The sequence below is a fragment of the Apium graveolens genome, chromosome 10, assembly GCF_009905375.1.
Source record: "Apium graveolens cultivar Ventura chromosome 10, ASM990537v1, whole genome shotgun sequence".
NCBI classification, from domain to species: Eukaryota; Viridiplantae; Streptophyta; class Magnoliopsida; order Apiales; family Apiaceae; genus Apium; species Apium graveolens.
Genome location: NC_133656.1, coordinates 173,072,356 through 173,098,916, shown reverse-complemented (window position 1 = coordinate 173,098,916; position 26,561 = coordinate 173,072,356). Strand labels below are relative to the sequence as shown.

At 31.5% G+C, this 26,561-nt stretch overlaps 1 protein-coding gene and 1 long non-coding RNA gene across 2 annotated transcripts; one reads left to right on the top strand and one right to left on the bottom strand.

Moving 5' to 3' along the window:
* Window positions 1-749: 749 nt before the first annotated feature.
* LOC141693995 (zinc finger CCCH domain-containing protein 29-like) lies at window positions 750-3,040 on the bottom strand. Its single transcript, XM_074499197.1, has one exon. The coding sequence runs from the start codon at window positions 2,880-2,882 to the stop codon at window positions 951-953; it is 1,932 nt and encodes a 643-aa protein (XP_074355298.1). The 5' UTR covers window positions 2,883-3,040; the 3' UTR covers window positions 750-950.
* A 12,808-nt stretch (window positions 3,041-15,848) lies between these two features.
* Window positions 15,849-17,041, top strand: LOC141689586 (uncharacterized). The gene is made up of 3 exons (XR_012562443.1): window positions 15,849-16,113; window positions 16,232-16,442; window positions 16,628-17,041. It is a non-coding gene; the product is annotated as an uncharacterized LOC141689586 (long non-coding RNA).
* The last annotated feature ends 9,520 nt before the right edge of the window (window positions 17,042-26,561 follow it).

Below are 26,561 nucleotides of genomic sequence, written 5' to 3'. Positions count from 1 at the left end.
GTTGTTAGTTTATTAAGTTGTAATGTTTTCAGTTTAAATAAAAATGTTCTGTCTATGTGTTTTAGTTTATTAAGTTGTTTAATTCAGCATATATATAATTTAATAATAATGTATAATTTATAATTATAATTAAAAGTTAGAAAATATAAAAAGTAGGTTAGTTTGGGAAGAGTTGAAAAAAGTAGGTCATTTTGGGAAGAATTGAACAAAGTAGGTTAGTTTGGGAAAGTGAACAGAAAACAAGGTTACACAGGGAAAGGCTTCGGGGAAACATTCGTCACATTCAACTTTCTTTGTTTGCTAAGCAACATCTGTCACATTCATGTTTAAAATTTAAAAATTTAATGGGGTGTTGTACTCACCGTTGGTCTATCATCATTGATGCCTTGTCCTTGGCATCTCTCTCATTCTTGCCCAATGGCCATTGGCCAAGTGGTGGTGACACCTATATTTGTCAGCAATTATTAAAAAACTTAATCAAATTGTCTAACCTGCATGACAAGAAAATATTCATCCGCCCTATCAAAAAGACGAACACAAAACAAATAGTTGGAATATGCTAAAATCGTAGACTCGTCGTCTACAGACAAAATAAAAAGAGTGGTCGCATTTAGCTAATTAATCACTAATCCATGGAAAAATTCAAGCAGATTATTATTCCATGCATTTGATATGAACATATTGGTCACAAGTCACAACCAATGTTCTTTACATTGTAATACAAAAACATTAATGGAATTGCAAGAAGATATAAAAATATAAATGAATATATTGTTAATTTGATCTGCCTAAACACTTGTGATCTTGAGATCAATAATATCAGAGATTGTTCTGATTTCTTAGGTTCTAGCTACAAATAGTAGGTACTAAAATCAACAAGAATATTAAAGAATAATATTGATGTGTGTTGTTTGGTTAATGATGAGAACCCAATGAATGGTTTTGTTTAATTATGCCACCATCTGTTCTTGCTCTATGTACATCTGCTCAGCCCAAGCTGGAAGCTGAACACCATTTCCTGGATTGTGTTTTTGGTCTGAACTGTATAGGCCAGCCCCTGTTGATGAAACATCTTTCACCAGTGAATTGACCCATGAAACATCGGGCTCATCGACGAATGAAGGATGCATTCCTGAGTTTCTTGATCCTCCATTTCCACTTCCAAATCCAAATGAGGCGGATTTACGGAGCTTGTTCATGTCTTCTTGATAGCCCCACTCTAGTTTCCCAGTTGGTGAGCTCCAGTCAGCCTGATTGGAAGACATCATTGATGGTGAATTCGCAGCTGCTGATGAAAATCCAGCAGGCCTGTTGTGACTCACAGCTCCGCGGTCAATAAAGCTCTGGCTACGCTGCTTGGCAAACGCTGAGGACCTGGAATTCATGACTGCTGCTGCTACTGCAGCGGATGAATCAAAGCCATAGGCGGGTTGTGCTTTTCTAGCTGGCGAGGAGGAGGCGTTTGTTGGGTAGCTTGCTCTGAGCTGGTTCATGTTCTGGCGCATTTGATGTCCAGTTGGGGATTGCATTTGAGGTGTGCTGGCTCTGGTAACTCGCGGTGAAAGGCCTTGCAATTGAGACAGATACGATGAATCAGGCGATCCAAAGATCTCTTCTAGGTTTGTAGGAGTCATTTCCCCAAACCGGTTGCTGTTGTTGTTGTTCCACCTTGATGGCGAAGAAAGATTAGACAAATCATCAATCAATTGCCTTTGTTGCTGAGTTCTAATGCTTCCAAGTCCAAGCAACTCCAATTCCAAATCCATATCTCTAGCATTCAAAGCCGTCTTCAATCTACTACCAGGTAATTGTAATGCAGGCGGTGTGAGATTCACCTTGTTCTGCCACAAATTCCCACCCATAGGAGATGAACAAGCCACGGAAGGAGACATTGGTGTCGCAGAACCACCAATCCCTCTCGGACTCAAACTACCCATATCCATTGAACCAACCATCCCTGATTTAGGTGAAGGCATAGCTGATCCAGTTGAAGCATACAAAGGCCTCAACTCCTCCACTCTATGTGCAAAAAAACACACTTTCCTCCCACACCCTGTCTCATCCTTACACAACCTTGTCCTATACTGAGCTGGATGTAACCAAGACTCGAAAACTCCGTGAGCATACTCACAATTATCTCCTTTCACACAACTTCCTTTCCTAAATTCAGGACAAGGCACACAACTATAAGTAAACTTCTTTGGATCACGACGGCGAGCATTCTCACCGGGATGCACAAAAGGACATTCAGTCCAATCATGAGAATAAGCCCTGGAACAAGGCTTAACCTTAAAACTATACATCCTGAAATCATCAGTGCCATACAAACCAACATTAATATCAGGCAAAGCAACATCAACAGGATACTCTTTCTTCTCAACAACTTGCTCAATTCTTGCATCCTCTTCTCCAGACTCACACCCTGTCAACAAAATCTCCAGCTCCTTTTTTCGCGAAAACTTGAGAATAAAATCACCAGGCTTATTCCCATTAACATCAACACAATTCACATCAGCTGATGAATCAATCAAGAACTTAACAATCTTGGCAGCTCCTTCAGATCCACCAGCAGCAGCACAGTGAAGAGCAGTAGCTGAATCAGAAGAAGAAGCCCTGTTAACATCAACTCCACCAGCTCCAGTAATATACTCAACAATCTCGAAACTTCCATAAAGAGCAGCAATCATAAGAGGGGTTCTTTCTTCAAACCCCATCTTTTTAGACCCAAATTTTCTACCATACCAGAAGCTAACATCATCAAGATCACACCCCTTGTCTTCAATTTCATTAACAAAGGCTGTAAGATTATTATCAGCAGCTAACTCAAGTAAAGATGAGTTCTTCAAAACCTTATCTTTCTTTTCTTGAAATCCAGTATCCATCACTAAATCTGATGAGTAAATTTCAAGATTTTGATATGGGTCTCCAAGATTTTCAAGAAAAAATAAAGGGTCAAGAACAGATTAGTATTTAGAGAAGTGAAATGTTGTGAAGTGAGAGAGATGAACTTGAGAATGTAAGAATAGCTGGAGTGTTATATATAGAGATAAGTTTGTGTAAGTATATGTAAAGGAGAAAGGAAGGAAAGAGGGAAGGGAGGAGGAAAGTGTGACTTTTCTTCCTCTTCTTGGGGTATTTGAGTCAAGTCAAAGTGTTGGAGCTGAGGGTCCATGCAAACAGCACTTAGTTTGTGTCTTACTGGTTATGTTTGAAATGAAATTCAAATGTTGTTTGAAATGTACATGCAAATTAGATTCAGGGGGGACCCATGTTGTTTTGTTTATATACATGTGTAATCAACTAACAACAGCTTATAATTCAAGAGTGGTTTCTCCGTCAGAGTGCGGTTGTCGCTCGGCTGGAATTTTACTTTTGTCTATTCTTTGCAATATTCTACAGCTGCTGTTTGTGAGTATTCAAATTTTAGGCACACATGGTGCCATTTACTATAAAGTGAACTGTGTTATTATGGTTTTTAAAATGTCTTCATGCGATCAATTGCATTTTCTCGTAGCCGAGACTTCTTTTCCCTTGTCTTAAAATAGTTGGTATTTTTTTAGGTTTTTTAACGATGTGTCTCGTTCTGAAAGCTCATTTACATATATATTCCATTTATAAATATATTTATAAATATATCTCATTTTTTAAAAAAAATTACAATTTTTTTTATCGCAGATAACCCGCAGCCGCTACCTTCATATGCATACCGGGTAAATTCTACGGGTTCACGCAATAATCTGCAAATCACGTGAATTAAGGTACACCGGCTCCGGCTCATGAGGCATATAAATTCTCCTCCCCCGAGTGATTCGAACATTTGACCAAGAGGATCCTCTTTAACCAACTGAAATATCCATAGTTGACTTAGCTATTTCACATCATAAAATGACATGTATAACCTTTTAAATTCACTGTTTAACTAAATAATTTTATATTTAGGTTTTATTTAGCAAAAAAAATATCTAGATTTTGATATTTATATATTTAAAGTTTTGGCCTCTATTTGAATAGCATTTTATTTAGGCTATATGCTTGTATTGATTTATTAAAATGCTTTATAAAATTATAACCTAATCTTTTTATAATTATAATTTGATTGTTTGATGTGTTATTTGCGTGCACTGCCACGCTAATATGTTCTGAGACATAAAAGATTTCAAAGTTAATGTTGAGGCTGAAGGTGGATAATTACTAGAACTGATGATCTTTTTTATAAAGATTAACATAGATGGAGGCTTCTCTGAACTCAACAATGTTTTATAAAGACAATGTTTTATAAAGATTAATGTAGAAAAATGTTTATCTGAACTCAACAATGTTTTATAAAGAGTAATAACAATGTTTTATAAAGATTAATGTAGAAGAATGCTTCTCTCAACTCAACAATAATTTTTTTAACTTACCTACTCGCTAACTTATTACTTATCTCTTATTACTTATCTTATTTTTACTTGGATTTATTTATATTTAAAGAAAAAATTAATTTATGTGGTTTTAAGTGAACTAACAAAATGATTAAATTAAGAACTATGGACATTTTAGTCATATTTAGTAAACATTATTTATATATATAAATTAATTATATGCATATGAGTTGTATATGAGTTAAAAATTAATCATGTGATATATTTATAATTACCGACTAAAATGTGATACATTTGTAAAATACCCTATTAATTTGGGATATATTATATAAATTCTCTATTTTTTTGCAAAAAGATTATAATTTAGACTTAATTGCAGGTTGGTGGTATTTGTTAGAAATTATCCCACATCGTTTGTGGTAGGAGCGGATTGCTATAATATAAGCAGACATATAACTCCATTAGTATGAGACCTTTTGGGAGTGACCCAAAATCTCGGTACAGAGCAGACAATATCATACTGATGTGGAGTTAGGTCTGCTCAGCAAATCCAACAAGTGGTATCAGAGTTTCAAATTGTAATGGTCCAAAATAATCTCAGACGGGCTTCCAGAATGGTCCTGGGAGGATGCAGATTGGGTACGCAGTATGGGCTCAAGGAAAAGGCATGTGGGCCTTTCAGTATGGGCCTAGGGGGAGACAGAAAGGTAAAAGGATTCCAGTATGGATCCAGGGGGAGCAGATCACACAATCAGGTGGCAGATTCGATAGGTGTCGAGCCCGATATGTGAAAGGGGAGATTGTTAGGAGTTGTCCCACATCGTTTGTGGGAGGGGCAGATTGCTAAAATATAAGCAGAAATATAACTTCATTAGTATGAGGTATTTTGGGAGTGACCCAAAAACAAATCCGCGTGACTCAGCCAAAAGCAGACAATATCATATTAATGTGAAATTAGATCTGCTCAGCAAGCCCAACAAATTTAGTTATAATTTTTTTTATGGAAATGGTTGAGATATAATAATAGGCAATAACATGACTCGACTATAATGTTTTTAACATTCAATTGCATTCTGTTACTTATATTTAAGGGACGTTATATCACTTTATAATTCAAAAACTCAATTGCAGGAAAATGAGTTCAATTATAATTTATTTTTTTTACAAAAATGACCAATCCAATATAATAGACACATCAACAACTCAATATTAATTATTTGTTTTACTAAGATAATAATAAAACAAACTTCTACTAGGTGGAAAGCGAGTGACCAAATACTAAAACTCGATTCATTTGAGGTACGATGGAAACTCCATAACAAGAAATAGCATACCAAGTTTGAAAACGATCGTAGTAGAGTAATTTGAGGATCATGAAAAATATTATATATATGTATATACTGGCTACACGACAATTTCAATATTACAAGAATTTAAATGAATGTGATTAAAGCATTTCTTACACCCAGTTCACTCAAATCTTGTTCCAGTAATCTATGATTAAATAAAACAAGCTGTGGTGTCATAACTATTGGGAAAAATTTCATTTTCAACATCTAAGGAAGAAACTCAGCCTAATTAAAAATGATGAAATTCAAAGTTCATCACAATGAACCAATTTGAGCCAACTTGGTGCAAAAAAATCCACTCAGTGAAGTTCTAATATTAGTGAATAACTGAAAGAAGCAATACTGATACAAAAATACTTGGCGATTACTAGCTGGTTGATCGACTCTGGAAAGTAGGGGTCGCCCAATATGAGTATCATCAGTTCGGTACAATAACAACATGAAATATTGGCGTTGGATACGTGACTCCGTCTACCTTGACAAATATCGACAAATATCTGGAACAAATCAACCTAAATTCACCGGGGCTTAATTACTCGGCGTAACTTGGTTCATGAGCTTATTATTTAAGTGAGAAGCAACAATAATACCAACACATAAGAAGGAGCTGCTGAAAAATAACAGGAGAACTAAAAAAAAGAATTCAACAATGTCTGAATCCTCATAAATGTCTGAATCCTTGGAGAATCATTCGAATGAATACATAAATAAAAACCTAAAAAAGAATGCATTTGAACTTTTTTGCAAGAAACTGATCAACCTATGTATTATAGGTTGATCAGTTTTGTTCACTAAAATAATAGTTAAGTTATCTTCCCACAATTAAGTTTTTAAATGATAAAATAATATAACGTCCGTTAAATATAAGTAACGGAATGCAATTGGGCATTCAAAAAAATTAAAATGAGTAATGTGGTTCATATTAATACAACTCAACCATTTTTGTTCAAAAAAATAAAACTCAAGTCATCTTCCTGCAATTAAATTTATTATCTATTTAATTAACTTCAATTATTCATTCAAAAAGGTAGAGGACGACAATACTGAATCAATTTGGTTAGCTACGTGGTATAAAAACAAAAGAGTTGGACACTTCGAGTGGGAAAAGATAGACTATTAAAAGAAGACACCAGACAACATTAACACTCCCATTATTTGTCGAAAAATAACTAAATTTTGATAAACAATTTTTTTGTCAGGTGTTACCCAAACAAAATTATTATTCTCTCATTCAAAAAAATTATCATTAAGCTAAAGTACATGCAAGATATTATCAAATATTCAGATAGTAACACTCTAAATTATGATCGTTAATGAACTGAACTATTCATTAAACTTGTCCGGTTTGTCAGAATTCGAGTTTGATAAACTCGTCCGATAAACTTATCGAAATCGAGTTTCAACAACGTTTCTTATCCGATAATCTTAACGAACCGAACCGAACTTTTAAGGTGTTTGACTTGGGTTCGGTTCGTGTTTAGTTCATGTTCAGCTCGTTATTTAAGTTTGAGTTCGGTTCGAAATATTATATGTATAAATAATATATGTATTATTAATAATGTATATTAATTATATTTTATATAAATTTTAAATAAATATTTAAAGTACGTATAGTGAAGGTACGTAGTGGAGGAAACCGACTTTTTAATTTATATAACCTTACTAATTTTGAAAAATTTTGAAATATAAAGAATTAAGAAGAATGTGCATTTAAGAAAAATGTAAAGAATTAGTTGGGACGAAGGGAGTAGTGTTCATAGTCAAGTTATTATATTTTGAATGGTAGATGGCTCATAAGAGCATCTCCAATAGTCTCTTGAACCTCTTTTTAAATTTATTATATTATACTGATTATTATCAACTTAACATTCATTCAACTCCAACAACACTATTTATATCCACTCTTTAAATAATATTTTAATATTAAAATATCTTTATTGATGAGAAGTACAAAATAAAGTGGAGAGAGAAATTGAGTGTTTGTATTATTTTATAATAAAATATAACTTAAGAGTGGATAGTTGACTCTTAAAAGAGAGAAGATACAAGAGACTCTTAAGAGCAACTCTAACAACTCCTCTTTATAGCCTCCTAAGTCAAAATTTGAGGATTTTGACATGAAAATGATCTCCAACAATCTCCTAAGTTATTTTAAAAAATTTAGGATCTCTATATCCTTCCTCACTAGTGAGGAGTTCCTAACATTTCCTCATTCAGTTTATATTAATAAATAATGTGTTCATGAACTTTGATTTTGTCATGTAGTATTTTCATTTAATCGAAAGAATAAAAATATAAATATAGAGTGAATTGAAGAGAATTATTGGGGGAAGAGTAAATTTTTCCCTCTCAAATAGTTAAGAATCTATAAATTATAATATTTATAGAGAAAATTTAAGAGTCTCTTGGAGTTGCTGTAACGATTTAAGGAGTTTGTAAGAGTCTCTTAGAAGCTAAAATTTTGTTAATACTCTCTATTTTTCCACTTAATTGAAGAGTTTGTTGGATATGCTCGAACAAGATTAAAATGTTGATTTTAAATCAATATAACTATTATATTAGTAGGCAATATACAGTTTAAATATACTTTTTAATGTTATATAGTTTAAAGAGTTGGACATTTCGAGCGGAAAAAGATAGACTGTTAAAAGAAGACACTAGACAACATTAACACTCCCATTATTTGTCGAAAAATAACTAAATCTTGATAAATAATTTTTCTTGTCAGATGTATATACCGGTAAAAAATATTATTCTCTCATTCAAAAAAATCATCATTAAACTAAAGTACATGCAAGATATTATCAAATATTCAGATAATAACAATTTAAAATAAGATCGTTAACGAATTGAACTATTCATTAAACTTGTTCGATTTGTCAGAATTCGAGTTTGATGATCTCGTCTGATAATCTTATCGAACTCGAGTTTGAACAACCTTTCTTGTCCGATAATCTTATCGAACCGAACCAAACATTTAAGGTGTTTGACTGGAGTTCAGTTCGTATTCAGTCCGTTATTTAAGTTCGAGTTCGGTTCAAAAACAATATGTTTATAATATTATATATATAATATATGTATTATTAATCATATATATTAATTATATTTTATATAAATTTTAAATAAATATTTTTATTGGTGAATAAAATATATAATAATAGGTTGCTATAATTTTTTACTTAAAATAATATTTTAGTTTTTTTAAAAAAATACATATAATGTTAACGAACATTTTGTATTCGGTTTGATTCGATATCGTGAACAATCCGTGTTTGGTTCGATTCGATTTGTTCTTAAATAGCTCGTGATTGGCTCCAATATTACCGAACTCGAGTTCGAATAAAATAAATTTGTCCGATAAAATTACCGAACAATATTTGGTTATTTAAGATTTTGCCAGAACAAGAAATTTTGTCTGATAAGATTACCGAATTTATTCGAGTTCCACTCTTTTACAACTCTACTTTAAAATACCACAGGAACACTTTAACATAATCTTTTACTTTTTGACTTGAATCCAAAACTATTCTATAAACTGGGTTCAGAAATAATGTTAAATAATAAGTTCATCCAAAATCTTAACTTATCGTCTAACAAGGTTTTATTATTTTTAACAATAAGGATGGTGATGGTTATGTGTTCCGGTGGCTGCTGATTATCAGCTACGGTTCTGTCTTACGACTTATGAAGGTAAGATGCACATGAAGGGTCTACATGTTCTCGACTGGTAAGTTTTACTGGTCAGAGAGGGCAAGTTCCATAGGTGACTGGTTTTATAAACCCATCAAATGACATATCATATAGGTTCGTTATACTTGGTAAAGGCGCTTGCCTAAAATTTATCAAAGAATCGAAGTGATATAGTCTGGATCATAATTTGTGTTAAAGATGGTTCATGCAGTCCTGCAAAATTTATAATAATTATGAAAAAGTTTACTCAAGACCATTTGATTACAAAATATAGGTCGTTTGTAGTCTTATTTTGAATTGTTTATCTTATTGATTGCAAAAAGAGCCGTTGAATCCCTAAAATTTATGAACTTAAAAGTTTATGCAGGCACTTCTTTTTAGTCATGTACACGGATAATTTCATCGACAGAAATAATAATGTTATCATGTAATTATGAGCTAAATGAACTCATAATTATTTACATAAGTTATAAGTGGGACAGGTCCTCCCACTCCCAGCAAGAATAACACCGGTAGGGCGAATGAAGACCAATTCACCAAAATATATTAGGATTATATCGTACATTTGATACAAAGATATAAGAGAAAACTTGTTTGGTGATTGCACAAATATTATTAGTTGATCAAGCAAGACGTGAACATGGTTGTAAAGATCTGAAGGTTCCGGGGTGAATGGTAAGAATAACTCATTTTAAATATGTGAATGACGAAAATAATCTTTTTAAAAAAGTGGTCAATTTTAGCTGATAAAATATGTATATAATAATGGATTAATCCATAATACACATTTAGGATATGAATAACCTATAATATGCATTTCAGATTAACGTAACTTGAAATATTTTACAAACAATACACATTAGGCAATGAAGTATATGAACTTAATATATAATTGTATAATGCGTATTATCAGACAGCAAACGTGACATGTAGTAGATTCAAGTTCTGGCAGTTTATTTGAATACGTATTGGCTGATGAGTTATACAACCGGCCATTATTGACCACTTTTTGAAAATGTGTTATTTTTATTAAAAACCTGTAAATATCAAATAGTTTTATTTTTTTTTCAAGGTTCCGTTATCATTTTATTTTAACTGTAAAATGTTAAGAGAGGTTTTATAATTGTAAAATATTCGATTTTTTCAGTTAGCCATGTTGTTCGAATTTGTTGAATACCGTAAGATTTTGTTGATCCCATTCTTGTTAACTTAAAATTTTAGATAAAACATTTACTTAAAATGATATTAATTTTGGGTTTAGAATCTTACTCAACAAAATTAACTAAAAAACTGTGAAAGAGTATTTTCTGCGATAGAGAAAAAGAAAAAGGACAATGGTGAATGGGAACTTAGGCAGAAGACACTTGTATTTTATTTTTATACTTTTGTTTTATTATTACTGACTTTTAATTTTAAGAAATCCTATGGGGGATAAAAACTTCCAGCGAGTCTTGTATTCACCTCCGTATATTTGGAAACCGACAAATTGGAATCTGGTTTAATAAGAATCGTTAATTTCGACAGAGCACACGCGTAAATCTAATGGTTGTTTTATGATGATTCAGATTTCAGACACGAGGTTGGATATTTAATGAAGATGCCAAGTGTCAACGAGTCGGCCCCTAGCCTTCCCAAACGCGTCTTTTTTCTTTCGCTCACTTCTATCCTTTCTCAGAGGTCAAAACTAATGTCTCCTCCTTTTCCGTTTAAGATCAAAACACACTTTGATTCTTAACTTTTATTTTAAATAAAAACAGTATATCTATTTTGTAAAATATAATTTATAATTTTTAACTTTCAAAAATCTTATATGACGTTTTAATTTTCGTATATATTTTACCGATTAGTTATAAATATATTTATTTAAAAAAAATTCTTATGAATTAATATATTTGTCATTTATTTTTATTTGCAAAAAAAAATTCACAAATAATATTTTAGCTATCCGATAAAACACATCAAAATTTGTGTAAAAGTCAAAATATTATGCAAAAAAGAGAGCGAATGTCTTTTTTTAAGTTATACCTAGGAACTTAATTTTTTTTGGAAGGAGTCTTACGGATTTATATAGGGCGATATAATTTAATTACTAGCCTGGAGGATTTAGTACGAGCCACGGTTCTCGTAAAATAAAATTTTAGCTTTTTATTATTATTTTCTTTAAAAGTATATGAAATTATTTACGAAAATTTAAAAATAGAAGAGTGTATTCATAAAATATGATCCATATCCTCGTAAATGTCAAAATCTTATAAAAAAGTAAGGGATTTTTTATGGTGTGCCCAAGGCACATAATAGTCACTAACTCCCATACAAATATCCTCTTTTTATTAATGGTTGAATAATAAATATTAATGACCCCTGCATTCACATCGATTGCACAAATAAAAAAAAAAGATCGAAAAAGTAATCATCCATGTGCATGTATGTTTAAAATTTCGAAACTCTCGAACATGTCAAACTTTAACCCAGAAGATATAGAAGTTGAGTGACATCACAAATTGTTTGTGTTCCCTGTGTATCATTCATTACTCGTTAGATTATTTCGGTTAATTTCAGTCAATCATTTATTGTCAGTATGATCATGTTATATTACTGAAATCGAAATGGGCCTAGCTAGGGTTAGAACCACAGTCAGACCATCATCTCTTTAGTGGCCTGGTCCAATAATGCAAGGCACAAAATCATGTCTATTGGACATAAGACTTTTTGTTTTTGGTTTTGTAAGAACAAGTAGAATACTTAACTACATGAGAAAATATACCCATTGACTATTGTAGTTGCATTGGGTTTCTGTGGTCTAAGTATATAATCATAAGATGGATGGTTCTTCAGCATGCACATTGCATATCATTTGCTTATATTATTGGGCTTTTTTAAAAGGTTGCATTATTGGGCTTTTAATTAGAGATATCATTCACTAACTACACCCTTGAACCTGAACAGGTCGAGAGAGATGAACCCATTGACTATTCAATTAGAATGATAGCCAAATCTTCTCTTTCTTTCTCTTTCATCACCCTTTCGAATTAAGAGATAACACAAGAAATAAATATCGGGTGCCCTATTACTAATCTTAAATATTTTATACAACCACATCATTAACCATCACGCATAAGATATACTGTAGTCATCATCGAAGGTTAGTAAATAATACCCCTCCCTGCAACTTATTTGTTTATATCTGGGTTGTACACGAAAGTTAAGAATAAATTTAAATTAATAGTTAAAAATAAAAAAAATGAGTGAAGTGTTGTGATCAATTAATATTTTATGAATTGAATATAGTGAAGGTACGTAATGGAGGAAACTGACTTTTTAATTTATATAACCTTACTAATCTTGAAAAGTTTTGAAATATTAATTTATAATAAAATATAATTTAAGAGTAGATGACTGACTCTTAAAAGAGAGAAGGTAAAAGTGTTTCTAAAAATATTTTGAAGTTACAATTTTGTTAATGCTCTCTATTTTTCCACTTACGAGCTGGTTTGAAAAGTTTGTTAGACATGTTCTAACAAGATTATTAGAATGTTGATTTTAGATTAATATGGCTATTATCTATACTATACTATAATAGCCGGAATAGAGATAATTTGGTTCAACAGTTTGGTTCAACGATAATTCTCTAATTTTAATTATTACAAAAATAGATAAATAGTGTTATATATCTAATAAACTACTAAATTATTAAAATACTACTAAATATAGTATACTTATCCTACTAAACTACGAATACAACTTATCCTATTATTAAAAGATATAAATAATAGTGTTATATATCTATACTATAATAGCCGGAATAGAGATAATTTGGTTCAACGATAATTCCCTAATTTTGATTATTACAAAAATAGATAAATAGTGTTATATATCTAATAAACTACTAAATTATTAAAATACTACTAAATATAGTATACTATCCTACTAAAATACGAATATAACTTATCCTATTATTAAAAGATATAAATAATAGTGTTATATATGTATTAAACTACTAAATTGTTAAACTATTAGAAATAGTCTATTTATTCTACTAAATTACGACCACATGTTATTCTAATATTTTTATTATAAATTTAAAATCATTATATATTTATATAAATATTTTAAAAATATAATATAACTAGATAAATAAAAATTTAAAATATTAATAGAAACCCGTACATCGCACTGAATTTATGCTAGTATTATTAGTAGGCAATATAATGGTTGTTTATTTTTCTATTGTAACTAAAAAAGTAACAGAAGGTCGTGGTTAATAAATTATGCGGCCCACATTATATTTCTTAAAATGCATTCAAGTCGGTTCTGTAATCCTGTTGCAGAATCAGCAATCTGTCATGTAACATTGACTCAAATCTTTTTCTTCAAGCACCTAATCCGATATTTTTATGTACCAATATATTATCATATCACTAAATTATTTTAATTTTAATTTTATCTTCCAAGACAAACAGTAAAGACATGAAAACTGGTTCACATTACACCCGAGCTCGGGAGGAAAAAAGAGGGAGAGTAAGGAGAGATGAAATAATGAGTGGATATGAACTTGAAAGAAATGGGAGTTTTGGAAAACTTTAATTTTGCATGATAGATTAGCTGGCTGTTTTGTTATGATTTTCTTTGATAATTTCTTTGATATAAATCAAATTAAAGGAGATATCATATGTAATGTGAAAACCGTGCTATAAAATTATCTCAAAAATATGAAAGAATTACTAATGAAGTCACTTACATTAACATTGATATCAATCAATAAAAATATTTTTTAATGTCACATTTTTAATATCAAGTCATTTTATAATGATTTTATATATGTAATTTGGTATATTATTTGATATTATTTCTTCTTAAATGCATGTACTAGTCCATCTAAAATTTTAAGATTTTAGTGCGACTTATTACTTAACATGGTATCGTGACTTGGTTTATGGCGGAACTCATGTTCGAGTCCTCCCACCCCATTCATTTAATTTAAATATTTGTTGTTGATTGATATCAATCAATTAAAATATAGTTCCTCCTGCCTAAATTGTACAGAGACTTTGGGTAAGAAAACGAAATAAACCTCTATGTTGTGTAATATTACAAGAATGCCACTGCCACTAATCTATTTATAGCTGCTTATTACAGGGTGTTTACGTGGATTTCGGTTTCCATGCGAGTGCTGTAACATGTGTGGCAGAGGCTGTAATTGAATTGAAGCTTCCGAGAGAAGTTGAATGAAATATTTTTAAATTGTAAATTCAAATTACATAGAAAGTAATTCCAAATCCCAATACAGCCTCTTTCTGATTAGGCTTTGAAAGTATTAATGGTTCATTACATGTTGTTTAGTTGAGTGTTTTTTACTAATTGAAGAAGAAGAAGGTAATGGCTGATGAAAGGCCTGACCATCTTCTTTCTAATGAAGATCTCATGACAGATTATGGCAGGAAGTATAAGAGAAAGAAAGTCTGCCCGAAAAATCAAGAGAATATTAATGTAAATAGGAATGTTGTTGATTGTTATAGATTGTCTTCTCCGTCTGCCATTAATACGAGTTATGGTAATGTTCTTATTACTTATTGTATATCGTTTTTATACATGACTAACATCTTAATTTCGTACTCATATTATTTTGTATGTGTGTATTTGTATGGCAGGTGATTTGTCTGATTCTAGACCAAGTTCTGTTCATTCTTCCCAGACTACCGATCACCCCTGTCAACGATAACGAATTTATGTACCCAACCAGCGTGACGGACATTAGAAAAACACCTAAAGGTGATGTTCTTATCTCTAACATTTGTGATTTTGTTTAAAATTTGTCAAGTGTTACGTACTGAGTTTTGAAAGTGTAATATATATTGACAGGAAATACTATTCCTGTGTTTAGGCCTGGATTCGATACCAGGAGCACCTTTGATAGTACTGTGCTCGGAAGTTCTTTATCTAATGTTGCAAACTTTGATAACTCTTCACATTATGCCGCAAATCAGAGGGAAGAGGGAGGTCAACATAGTACTCATGATTCGTTTTATGTTATGAATTTTCTTTTGTTACTTTCAATGTGACTATATGAATGAATCAGGTTGTAGTACTCGGTTTGTTCACTTAACTGGACGAGGAAATATGACTGCAAAGAAGAAAGTTGTGTCCTTAAACCGACACAAACCTCTGCCAAGAAAATCCAAGGAGGTGAATCCTGGGTTTGGTCAAAATTTATTTGAAGAAGAGATTGTTACCGATGATGAAGAACTAAGTAATGATTTCAACGAATGTCCTAATGTTGTTTCTCAACCTTTGTGGTCTGATGATTCCGATGGTTCTGATTATGAAAATAACGGTTCTGGATGCAGTGGTTAGTTCTACTAATTTTAGTAGTAATGTGAACTTAGAGGGAACATAGTTTGTGAAAATTAATTTTCTGAAATGTCATGTTTTTATGTTGCAGATGAAAGTGACAGTGGGAGTCTGTATGGTTACGTTGTTGATGAAGACCATGATATTGACGACCCTCTGTTTCCTCTTCAGCAAACAAACCCATGTGTGGTTCCGGAAGAGTATCGGGCCTAATGCCATATGTTCAAAATACAATGCTCGGATGTGGAAAGAGGAAAGGGTTAATAAAAATGTCACGAAAGGCACGACAATATTTTCTGTGTATTGTCTCAAAGGTGCAGTGAAGTTGCCTCCAATCCCTCCTACTCCTCCTTACTTTCTAGGTTCGTATAATGATCCTATTAAAGGTCCAAATTTTCATAGATTGAGTCATCTATACAATGCCATGTTTGCCTTCACGTCTACCGGTGGTAACATAGATCACTCCATAAATAATGGCAGAGCACCTTACGTGTACAGATTAAATGGTTGGCGACACTGAAGATACGTGCGAAGAACGTGACATTGTTGTTCACGATAAAAATCAAAGGTTTGGTCCGTGTCTCTTATGTACATCCAAAGCTGATGACTTTACAATATCCTTTACTTTCCCCTCGAGGAGAAGATGGATTTCACCCTAAAATCAAATTCCAGAAGAATGATGAAATTAAAGGTAAACCTCGTGGATATTTGTCAATGAAATACTACTACACATATTCTTTCCAAGTCAGAGACACTGATGGTAAACCATTTATAATATTACCAGCATTTCAAGTTGTATTAAAATTGCATGTCTTATTGAAAGTTCCTTAACATTTGATCTTTTGTATTTTTATTTAAATTCCTCCCTCCCCATAGGTTTGACTCCGAGGCTTGGTGGAAGACTGTTCCAACAGTACTTGGTAGATGCATTTTCTTTTATTGAGCAGACACGACTATGGTGGTTTCGTACTCATCAAACAACCTTACGGGATTAATTATACAGCAATATATGTGATTCATTAAGTAGAGGTGATGTTGATACCTCCAATGCCGGTAAAGGTATCATATTGCCTGCTGGGTTTGTTGGTTCAAAACGGTACATGCAATAAAATTTTCAAGACGCCTTAGCTGTATGTCGTTTCATTGGCCACCCAGACATATTTTTAATAATGACGTGTAATCCATTATGGGATGAGATACATAAGATTATTGAGTATCTTCCAAGTTGTATTGCTCCTAATTGTCATGACATAATTTCCCGTATTTTTAGATCGAAGCTTGATCAACTGTTGGCAGATATTAAGACCAAAAAATATTTTGGTGTTTGTAATGGAGGTAACGATACTACATTCATATATGTGTCTACTTAAATTATGTACTAACCAATATCAATTGATGTTCAACACTATTATGGACTAAACTAATTTGGATATGCAGTGATGTACGCAGTTGAGTTTTAAAAACGAGAACTCCCACATGTCCTCGTTAGTACATAAAAGAAGTGCTTGAAGTAATTAATGAATATAAATTTTATGTCATAGCCTAATAAAAGAAGTGGTTGAAGTATTTAATGAATATAAATTTTTCTTATTATTTCAGGGCTTACTAACAAGTTAATGAACCACTATAAAAATGAATATCTATAATTTATATTGTACAACATACAACTAATATTTTATTTTTTTGAAGACCTATATAAATAATTTTAAAAAAGTAGTTTAATCAATTTAAAGAATTAAGCAACATAAATTTCATTTGGAGAAACAGTAAATGTATGTATTAGTCGTACTTATTTTAATTGACACACAAATCAATAATTTGGGAACAAAAACAGTAAAAAAATATTCCCATAACGGGTATCAAAAAAATGTTTCTAATGTGGGAATATGATGCTGTTAACCTTTATAGTATTAAAATTATATTTAATTTTTGGTCACCCTATGTTAATAAATATTGAAATACGATATTGTTAACCGAAATACTTTCGAAGTAAATAAGTAATAAAATCTTATCAGCATTTTCCTAAAATCAAATATATATAATCGATATGTATGAAAATATGACTATCAATCTATTTTTGGAAATACGTACGTAAATCATTTCAAAACTGTAACTTACTATTCTAAATATATTTATGTACAAAAAGAAATCATTCATTTCAAGAATTTAGCGTCTTTATTTTAAGAATTATGTGACTTTAATTTTGCTGGTGAAAAAATGAAATATATTCAATTTACCTACTTCTTTTATTTGACAAATGAATCCACCATGTTGGAAAAAAATTACCTAAATAAATAAACTTATTTGTCGTGTAATGATACGACTAAGATACGGCTAACATTCTCTTTTTTTAAGGACCTACATAAATATATGTATTTTGTCGTACTTTTAATAATTTATAAACAAATCAATAATTTGGGAACAAAAAAAGTAAAAAAATAAACCCAGAACGGGTTCCCAAAATTTTTTCTAACGTGGGAATATGATGTTGTTAACATGTATGATTTGAATATTATATTTTATTTTCCGTCACCCTATTTTAATAAATATTGAAATACGATATTGTTAACCGAAATACTTTCGAAGTAAATAAGTAATAAAATCTTATAAGTAATTTCCTAAAATCAAATATATATAATCGATATTGTATGAAAGTATGATTATCAATCTATTTTTGGATGTACCTACGTAAATCATTTCAAAACTGTAAGTTACTATCCTAAATATATGTATGTATAAAAGAAAATCATCCATTTCAAGAATTTAGTGACTTTAATTTCAAGAATTACGTGACTTTCATTTTGCTGGTGAAAAAATGAAATATATTCAATTTACCTACTTCTTTTATTTGACAAATGAATCCACCATGTTGGAAAAAAACCCTAAATAAATAAACTTATTTGTCGTGTAATGATACGACTAAGATACGACTAACATTCTCTTTTTTCAAGGACCTACATAAATCATTCAAAAAAAGTAGCTTACTGTCCTGAAAATTTATTTATAAATTTTTTTGTTCCATTTCAAGAATGAAGCTACATAAATTTCAATCGGAGAAACAGGAAATATATGTATTTGTCGTACTTTTTTTAATTTACAAACAAATCAATAATTTGGGAACGAAAAAAGTAAAAAAAGGTACCCATAACGGGTTTCAAAAAAAATATGTCTAGTGTGGGAATATGATGTTGTTAACATGTATGATTTGAAAATTATTTTTAATTTTCGATCCTCCTATGTTAATAAATATTGAAATACGATATTGTTAACCGAAATACTTTCGAAGTAAATAAGTAATAAAATCTTATCAACAATTTCCTAAAAGCAAATATATGTAATCGATATTGTACGAAAATATGACTATCAGTCTATTTTTGGAAGTACCTACGTAAATTATTTCAAAAATGTAAGTTACTATCCTAATTATATTTATGTATAAAAGAAATTCATCCATTTCAAGAATTATGTGACTTTAATTTTGCTGGTGAAAAAATGAAATATATTCAATTTACCTACTTCTTATATTTGACAAATGAATCCACCATGTAGGAAAAAAAACCCTTAATAAATAAACTTATTTGTCGTGTAATGATACGACTAAGATACGACTAACATTCTCTTTTTTTAAGAACCTACATAAATCATTTCAAAAAAGTAGCTTACTATCCTAAAAATTGTCTGTATAAAAAACTTTCTTCCATTTCAACAATAAAGCTACAAAAATTTCAATTTGAGAAATAGTAAATGTATGTATTTTTCGTACTTCTTATAATATACAAAAAAGTCAATAATTTGGGGGGGGGGGAAGTAAAAAAATATACCCATAACGGGTTCCAACTTTTTTTCCTCACAAGGGAATATGATGTTGTTAACATGTATCATTTAATATTATATTTAAATTTCGGTCACCCTATATTAATAAATATTAAAATACAATATTGTTAACCAAAATACTTTCGAAGTAAATAAGTAATAAAAACTTATCAGCATTTTCCTAAAATCATATATATATATATAATCGATATTGTGTGAAAATGTGACTATCAATCTATTTTTGGAAGTACCTACGTAAATCATTTCAAAACTGTAAGTTACTATCCTAAATATAATTATGTATAAAATAAAATCATCCATTTCAAGAATTAAGTGATTTTAATTTCAAGAATTATGTGATTTTAATTTTCCTAGGTGAAAAATTGAAATATATTCAATTTACCTACTTCTTTTATTTGACAAATAAATCCACCATGTTGGGAAAAAACCCTTAATAAATACACTTATTTGTCATGTAATGATATGACTAAGATGCGACTGCCATTCTCTTTTTTTAAGGACCTACATAAATCATTTCAAAAAAGTAGCTTACTATCCTGAAAAATGCCTTTATAAAAAACTTTGTTCCATTTCAACAATGAAGCTACATAAATTTCAATTTGAGAAACAATAAATGTATGTATTTGTCGTACTTCTTATAAATTACAAACAAATCAATAATTTGAGAATAAAAACAGTTAAAAAATATACCCATAACGGGTAAACAATTTTTTTTTTTCTAAAGTGGGAATATGCTGTTGCTAACCTGTATTATTTGAAAATTTTATTTAATTATCGGTCACCCTATGCTAATAAATATTGAAAGACGATATTGTTAACCGAAATACTTTCGAAGTATATAAGTAATAAAATGTTAGCATCATTTTCCTAAAATGAAATATATATAATCGATATTGTATTAAAATATGACTACCAATATGTTTTTGGAAGAACCTACGTAAATCAATTATTTTCTAACACTGTAATATCTTCAAATTTTATACGTAGTGAAAGAAGATATTGTTAACGTTAATAGTTTGGAGACAATGTAGTTTTAGTGCTTTGTCTAAGTAAACCATAGATGTTTCCTATATAAATATATTAATTTAAGCGGTTACATGGTATACACAGTAGAACCTACCTTACTCAATAACAGCCAACTCAATATCTGTACATAAGTTGAAGATAAGATCCAACAACCACAGTTAGGTGAGAAATAATTGAAGAAGAAAGCACCCACTTCAGGTAAATATCCCTAACCACTCTTTGCTCTCATTGACTATGCCTTCGCTTCATTAATGGCTAACATTTACTGATACCTGCACAATCAGGAAATCTGCAGAACTTGATATCAAAATGGAACTACACAAGTACGATAATTTAATCGATGTCAACAGCTCTTCCTACGATTGGAAATGTAGAGTTAGATCCCAGTCCGTGTGGAAAGGGATGAACCGAACCACCCAGGAATTTTGGGGTTTAAATATGCTTCTGATTGATGATACGGTTAGTAGCATCAATAAATTATGAAAACTTTAATTTTTATTTTCAATTCTGACAGAATAATTTTTATAACATGTGTAGAACCATCGTATGCATGCTTATGCAAATGCAAATTTGTGCGCTGATTTAAACTGTGAGTTAGTAGAAGGTCGAATTTACATAATAGAGAACTTTAAAGTTAAAGATTTCCTAGGAGATGAGACCTATCGACTAGTCAGAATAATAAACATATATTCTTCACAAAAGAAACGAAAGTGGTGATAGAAAATGAACAAGGCTTGGTTATTGAGAAATATGCTTTTGATATGTTCTAAATGATCGAAATCGAAAAATTGGCATCTGACAACCGGTTCTTAGTTGGTAAGACCAGTTTAATTTAACTTTTTAAAATTTTTGTTGTATTACAACTAAACTTTATGACCATGTAGACATGGTTGGTTACTTGAGGACCACTGATTATGACCAATAAAAAAAATGAAGACAAACAAAGGATCAAATTTGATTTGGTGGATGGCAGGTGTGTACCTTTCAACAAGCCCGATCTTACAATATTTATGTATTTAATCGGTTCATCTGATTCATTTTTTAAAGCAGGAATTCGGTGCCCGTTACTTTATTTGATGAGTTTGGCATTTTGATGGACAAGGCTTTGGAAGGATATGAAGATGAAAATGTCATAGTAATATTGTCTTGTGCTAAAGTTAGCCGTTACGAAGGTTAGTTAAATTTCCAATTTTCTTTACGTCCGTTATTTTCAATGATAATGCTAAAAGGTACTACTGATTTCACATTCTTCACTCTGTACTTAGGAAAACCACATCTAACCAACTATCCAGCAATAAGATTTTTTATAAACCTTGACCACTATAGCGTGGATATTGTAATGAACATGTATACGTTCGTACTAAAGCTATATCAATAACAAAGAATATTGTTATAATTGGATTTTGTTTTGGTAGAGAGGAAGAAATAAGTGACTATTCAGACTCTGATGTTGAAGCAACAAGACAGACCTTAACAATAAAAGATATTTCCATGTTAACTGAGGCACACATTGAGGTTATCTCATTCTCTTCAAATCACGGTATGTTGCAAATAAACTATCTTAATAAAATGCTTCTTCATGTACAATTTATGGCAGCGAGAAGTTTGTTGTGAAGTTCTAATGAACAAAGTGATTGACTTGAAGAAATGGTACCTAATTAAATGTACTAAATGCCTGAATGACGTTGAGTATGAAGGAGAGAAGTTCAAATGTAACCATTGTAAAAGGATTATACCTCACTCAAAAAGAAGGTGACGGGGTATTACAAATTTGTAGCACAGAAATAATGTAATAGTAACTGCTAATAACATCTGTTTTTTTTCTATTTTATGTAGCTCCTGCTTGCAAACTCTGTGCTCGGATCGAACCGGTATAGTTACAGTTACTTTACCACATTCAGATGTAAGCCAACTTGATCATAAAACTGTGGAAGACTTATACTGTCCTCAAAGAGAGGTACTTTCGTGCCAAGGAATAATTTTTCGCTACAATTTAATAACTTACATGTTCCTCTAATATATTTACTTTGTTGTTAAGGAACTAGGAGAACAAGTGTTCCCCCATATCTGCGTATGTTTGAGAACCAAAAGTACAGTCTCACTCTACTTATAACTGAAGAAAATGTGTTGAATAAGTGCCACCTGTACAAAGCTACATCTTTTGGTAATTTGAATGAATCATGTGGTACTTTCACCCCCTCTGGAAACCAATCTCTCGAAATGAATGACATTTCAACAATGAATGTAAGAGAATATGCATAAAGAATTTGGTTTTATATTACAATAGGTAAAGTCATAACTCTCCTTTTGTGTTGAAGGATACAGAGACAGCACAAACCATGGACGAAACTCCTCGAACTGCAAAATCTACCAGCAAAAAGACTAGGGCAAGAAAAAATCATGCAGCAGTACCATTTGATGAGGAAGGTGAAACTGGGGAGTAGTCAAAATCAGACAAGGCAAGTTACAACCATTTCCTTTTTCGACGTTAGTATATAATATAAAGCAATTTACTAACGACAATCCTCATGGTTTACACAGAAGAAAAAAGTGAAGTAACAACAATAAAGTGATGATGAAGACAAAACACTTTTTCTTATATTATGTAGGGAACTGAATTCTACGAATCTAAATTCCTCTGAATTTATGTTTATAATTTATGTTTGAATTTCTGTCACTGAATTCTGTTTTAGTAATATTACTAAGTAATGTTTTGTACAAAAATACAAAAGCCTGTTTAATTTCAAATACAACAAACATATTTTAACCAAAAAATGCACACTTGACAACTTATTTCATTACACAACCATCCAATAAAATCTAAATTCATAACAGATTCAAAAATAATCAACATGAAAAATGCACATCACTTCTTGGCTGAACCTATATTTACATTATTAAATTACCAAACCACAACTCATCCTATCAAATCATAACTAAATGCATTTTGTGGTAGGTTATATGTAATATATAATAGATGATGTCAAAGCTTACTGGAGCTATAAATGTCATTAACATGATGATATCAAAGATTACTGATGCTGACAATGTCATTAGCAATCAGTTATATAATAAATGATGTCAAATATTACAGATGCTGACAATGTCATTGGCAATCAGTTAAGCTTGGGGCCAACCCTAAGTAAGTTGTATTGTAACCTTAATCTGTAATCTATACTTGTAACACTTAATGTCTATAAAATGTAAATGGAGCAAACTGGAGCATTTTTCCCTAAACAGTGTCAAGCCTAAGAATTCTATCTGGAAGAAGATCAAGAAGGTCATGCCTCAGAAGAATTATGAAGAAGCTTGGAGTTAAATAATTCTGTTTGGTGAAAAACATTCTAAGACAAGATCTCTACAAGTCACAGAATTAGTGTTATAGAGAAGTCATTTGAGAACTCAGAAAGACCTATCGAGAACTCAGGAATTGCCTATCGAGAACTCAGGAATTGTCTATCGAGAACTCAGGAAATGCTATTGGAGATATCGATAAGTCAGATACCCATTCGAGAATTGAGAGATATCGACAAGTATACATTCATTAGAGAACTCTGAGTTATCGATAAGTCAAAGTCATTAGAGAACTCTGAGTTATCGATAAACCAAAATTCACTAGAGAACTCAGAGTTGTCGATAAGTCAAGTCAACAATGAAGTTTCAGAGATATCGACAAGCCAACATGCCTATCGAGATGTCGAGTTCTCTATAGCTTAATTGGAGATCTCGAAGTGAAGAAATTTCTTTAAGTACAGAATTGCAGAACATTTCAATATCCAAGATTGCAAATCAACAAACAATTCACACAGTTGAATTGACAAGTCTACAAAAAGCAGCTTGAGAGATGTGCAAGATCAATGGCAAAGATTAACTTACAGAGGAAGATTAAAGTAAACACGGGATGCTAAAGATATGCTAAGCCAGAAATGGAAGATTTGCTTTTCTATAAATAGAAATGACAAGTGACATTTTAAAAAAGCTAATAGCATGTTTATTATCCTTTGTGTAAACCAGGAGTTAACTGAGTTATAAAGTTAACACTGGTCCTCAAGTTAAAGTAACAATCTAGATAGAAAATCTTGTATTCTCTCTCAAGAAAGAAGCTAAGTTCTAAAACAAGAACTTAGAGATTTTGTAGCAAAACACTGCTTGATTTTTAATATAAAATTAAGTGAGTTTTGAAGATCTTTGTTTTACATATTTGCATTGTTATTTATGTTTAACATCTATTCTACTAAATCATTGATAACAACCAACTGCTAAAGCCAAAGTCGATCAAAAAGTAAATATTTAAGCCAAAACACATTCACCCCCCCTCTGTGTTGTATTCATACCTAACAAGTGGTATCAGAGCAAAATCTGAAAGTAAACAGATTAGATCTTGGAAAAATGAATACATAGAAAATCAGTAGTATCAAGATTCCTCCCTTTGATAAGGCCAACTACACTTTATGGAAAAAGAAAATGTTGCTGTTTATAAGAATGGCCAATCACCTTTACATTCAAATCCTCAAGAATGGGCCCTTCACTCCTATAGTTAGAGTTGATAAAACCACAGATGGTGACATGGTTATTCCAGCTCATTTTGCTCCCAAGGATCCCTCTGACTATACTGATATTGAAAGAGAGAAAGTTTCCCTAGACAGTGCTTTGCAACTGATACTAATTGAGTCACTTGACAATGTAATGTATAATAACATTGTCAACTGTGACACTGCTAAATAGATTTGGGAAAAGATTGAGATACTCTGTGAAGGAACTGAGGAGGTTAGGTCAAATCAAAGAAGGATATTGATTTCTCAGTATGAGGGTTTTATGGCTAAACCAAATGAGGGTATTACTGATGTGTTCGAAAAGTTTAATAAGCTGATAAATGACTTGCAGCTTCATGATAAATTTTATGATGTTGAAGAAGTGAATTTGAAGTTCTTGCTTACTCTCCCTGATCATTTGGAACAAAAGATCTCTGTAATCAGAGAAGGAAGGGATTTGAGTAGAATCACACTGGAAGTGCTCTATGGGGTTCTGAAAACTTATGAACTTGAAATGATTCAAAATAAATCATTAAGGGTTGGTCAAGGATATGTAATGGATGGTTCAAGTGCACTGATTGTGAATGATGGCCAGACCTCTAATGATGAGCAAAGATCCCAAACTCCAGAAATTTCTACAAGTGAGAAAAGAGTCAATGACACTAAAGAGCAAGTCATACTGGAATTGGATGAAGAAGATGAGTTCTACACTCTTGATGAGCTTGATGAGCTAGACAAATCAATGGCTTACTTGGCTAGAAAATTCTCTAACATTAGAGTGAAGAAATCAAGATTTTTCAAGAGCAAAGGACATTCCTTCAACAAAGACAGCAGCTGGAAAGGAAAAGGGAAGTACGCTCCTGATAGCAAAACTGGCTACAAAATTGGATCTGTTGATAGATCAAATATAAGGTGCTTTAACTGTGATGAGTTGGGCCATTTTGCTACAAAATGTAGGAAACCCAAGAAGGCAAAGAAAGACAAAGCCTATCTTGAATTGGAAGCAAAGTATGATGCTCTTATAAAGAAGCAACAAGGGAAAGCATATATTGCTGAGGGTAAAAGCTGGGATGATTCAGATAATGATGAAGATGAAGAAGTTGGAAACTATGCACTCATGGCCTTGGAGCAAGGAGATTCTTCATCATCTAAATCACAGGTACCAACTCTTACCACAATTGATTTAAATGTGAGTCAATATAAGGAAACTGTTGAAAAGATGAGCACAAAAATGTTCCACATTCATACAAGCATGATTGCTGCAAATGAGGAAGTTAGCAGATTGAAAAAGATCAATGAAAAACTTGAGAGTGAAAAACAAGAGACTGAATTATTGCTGGTTGAGCTTGATACTGCTAAGCAAGAAATTGCATACTTAAAGAACAAATTAAAGTGTGCAAGTGAAATTGAAGCAGTAT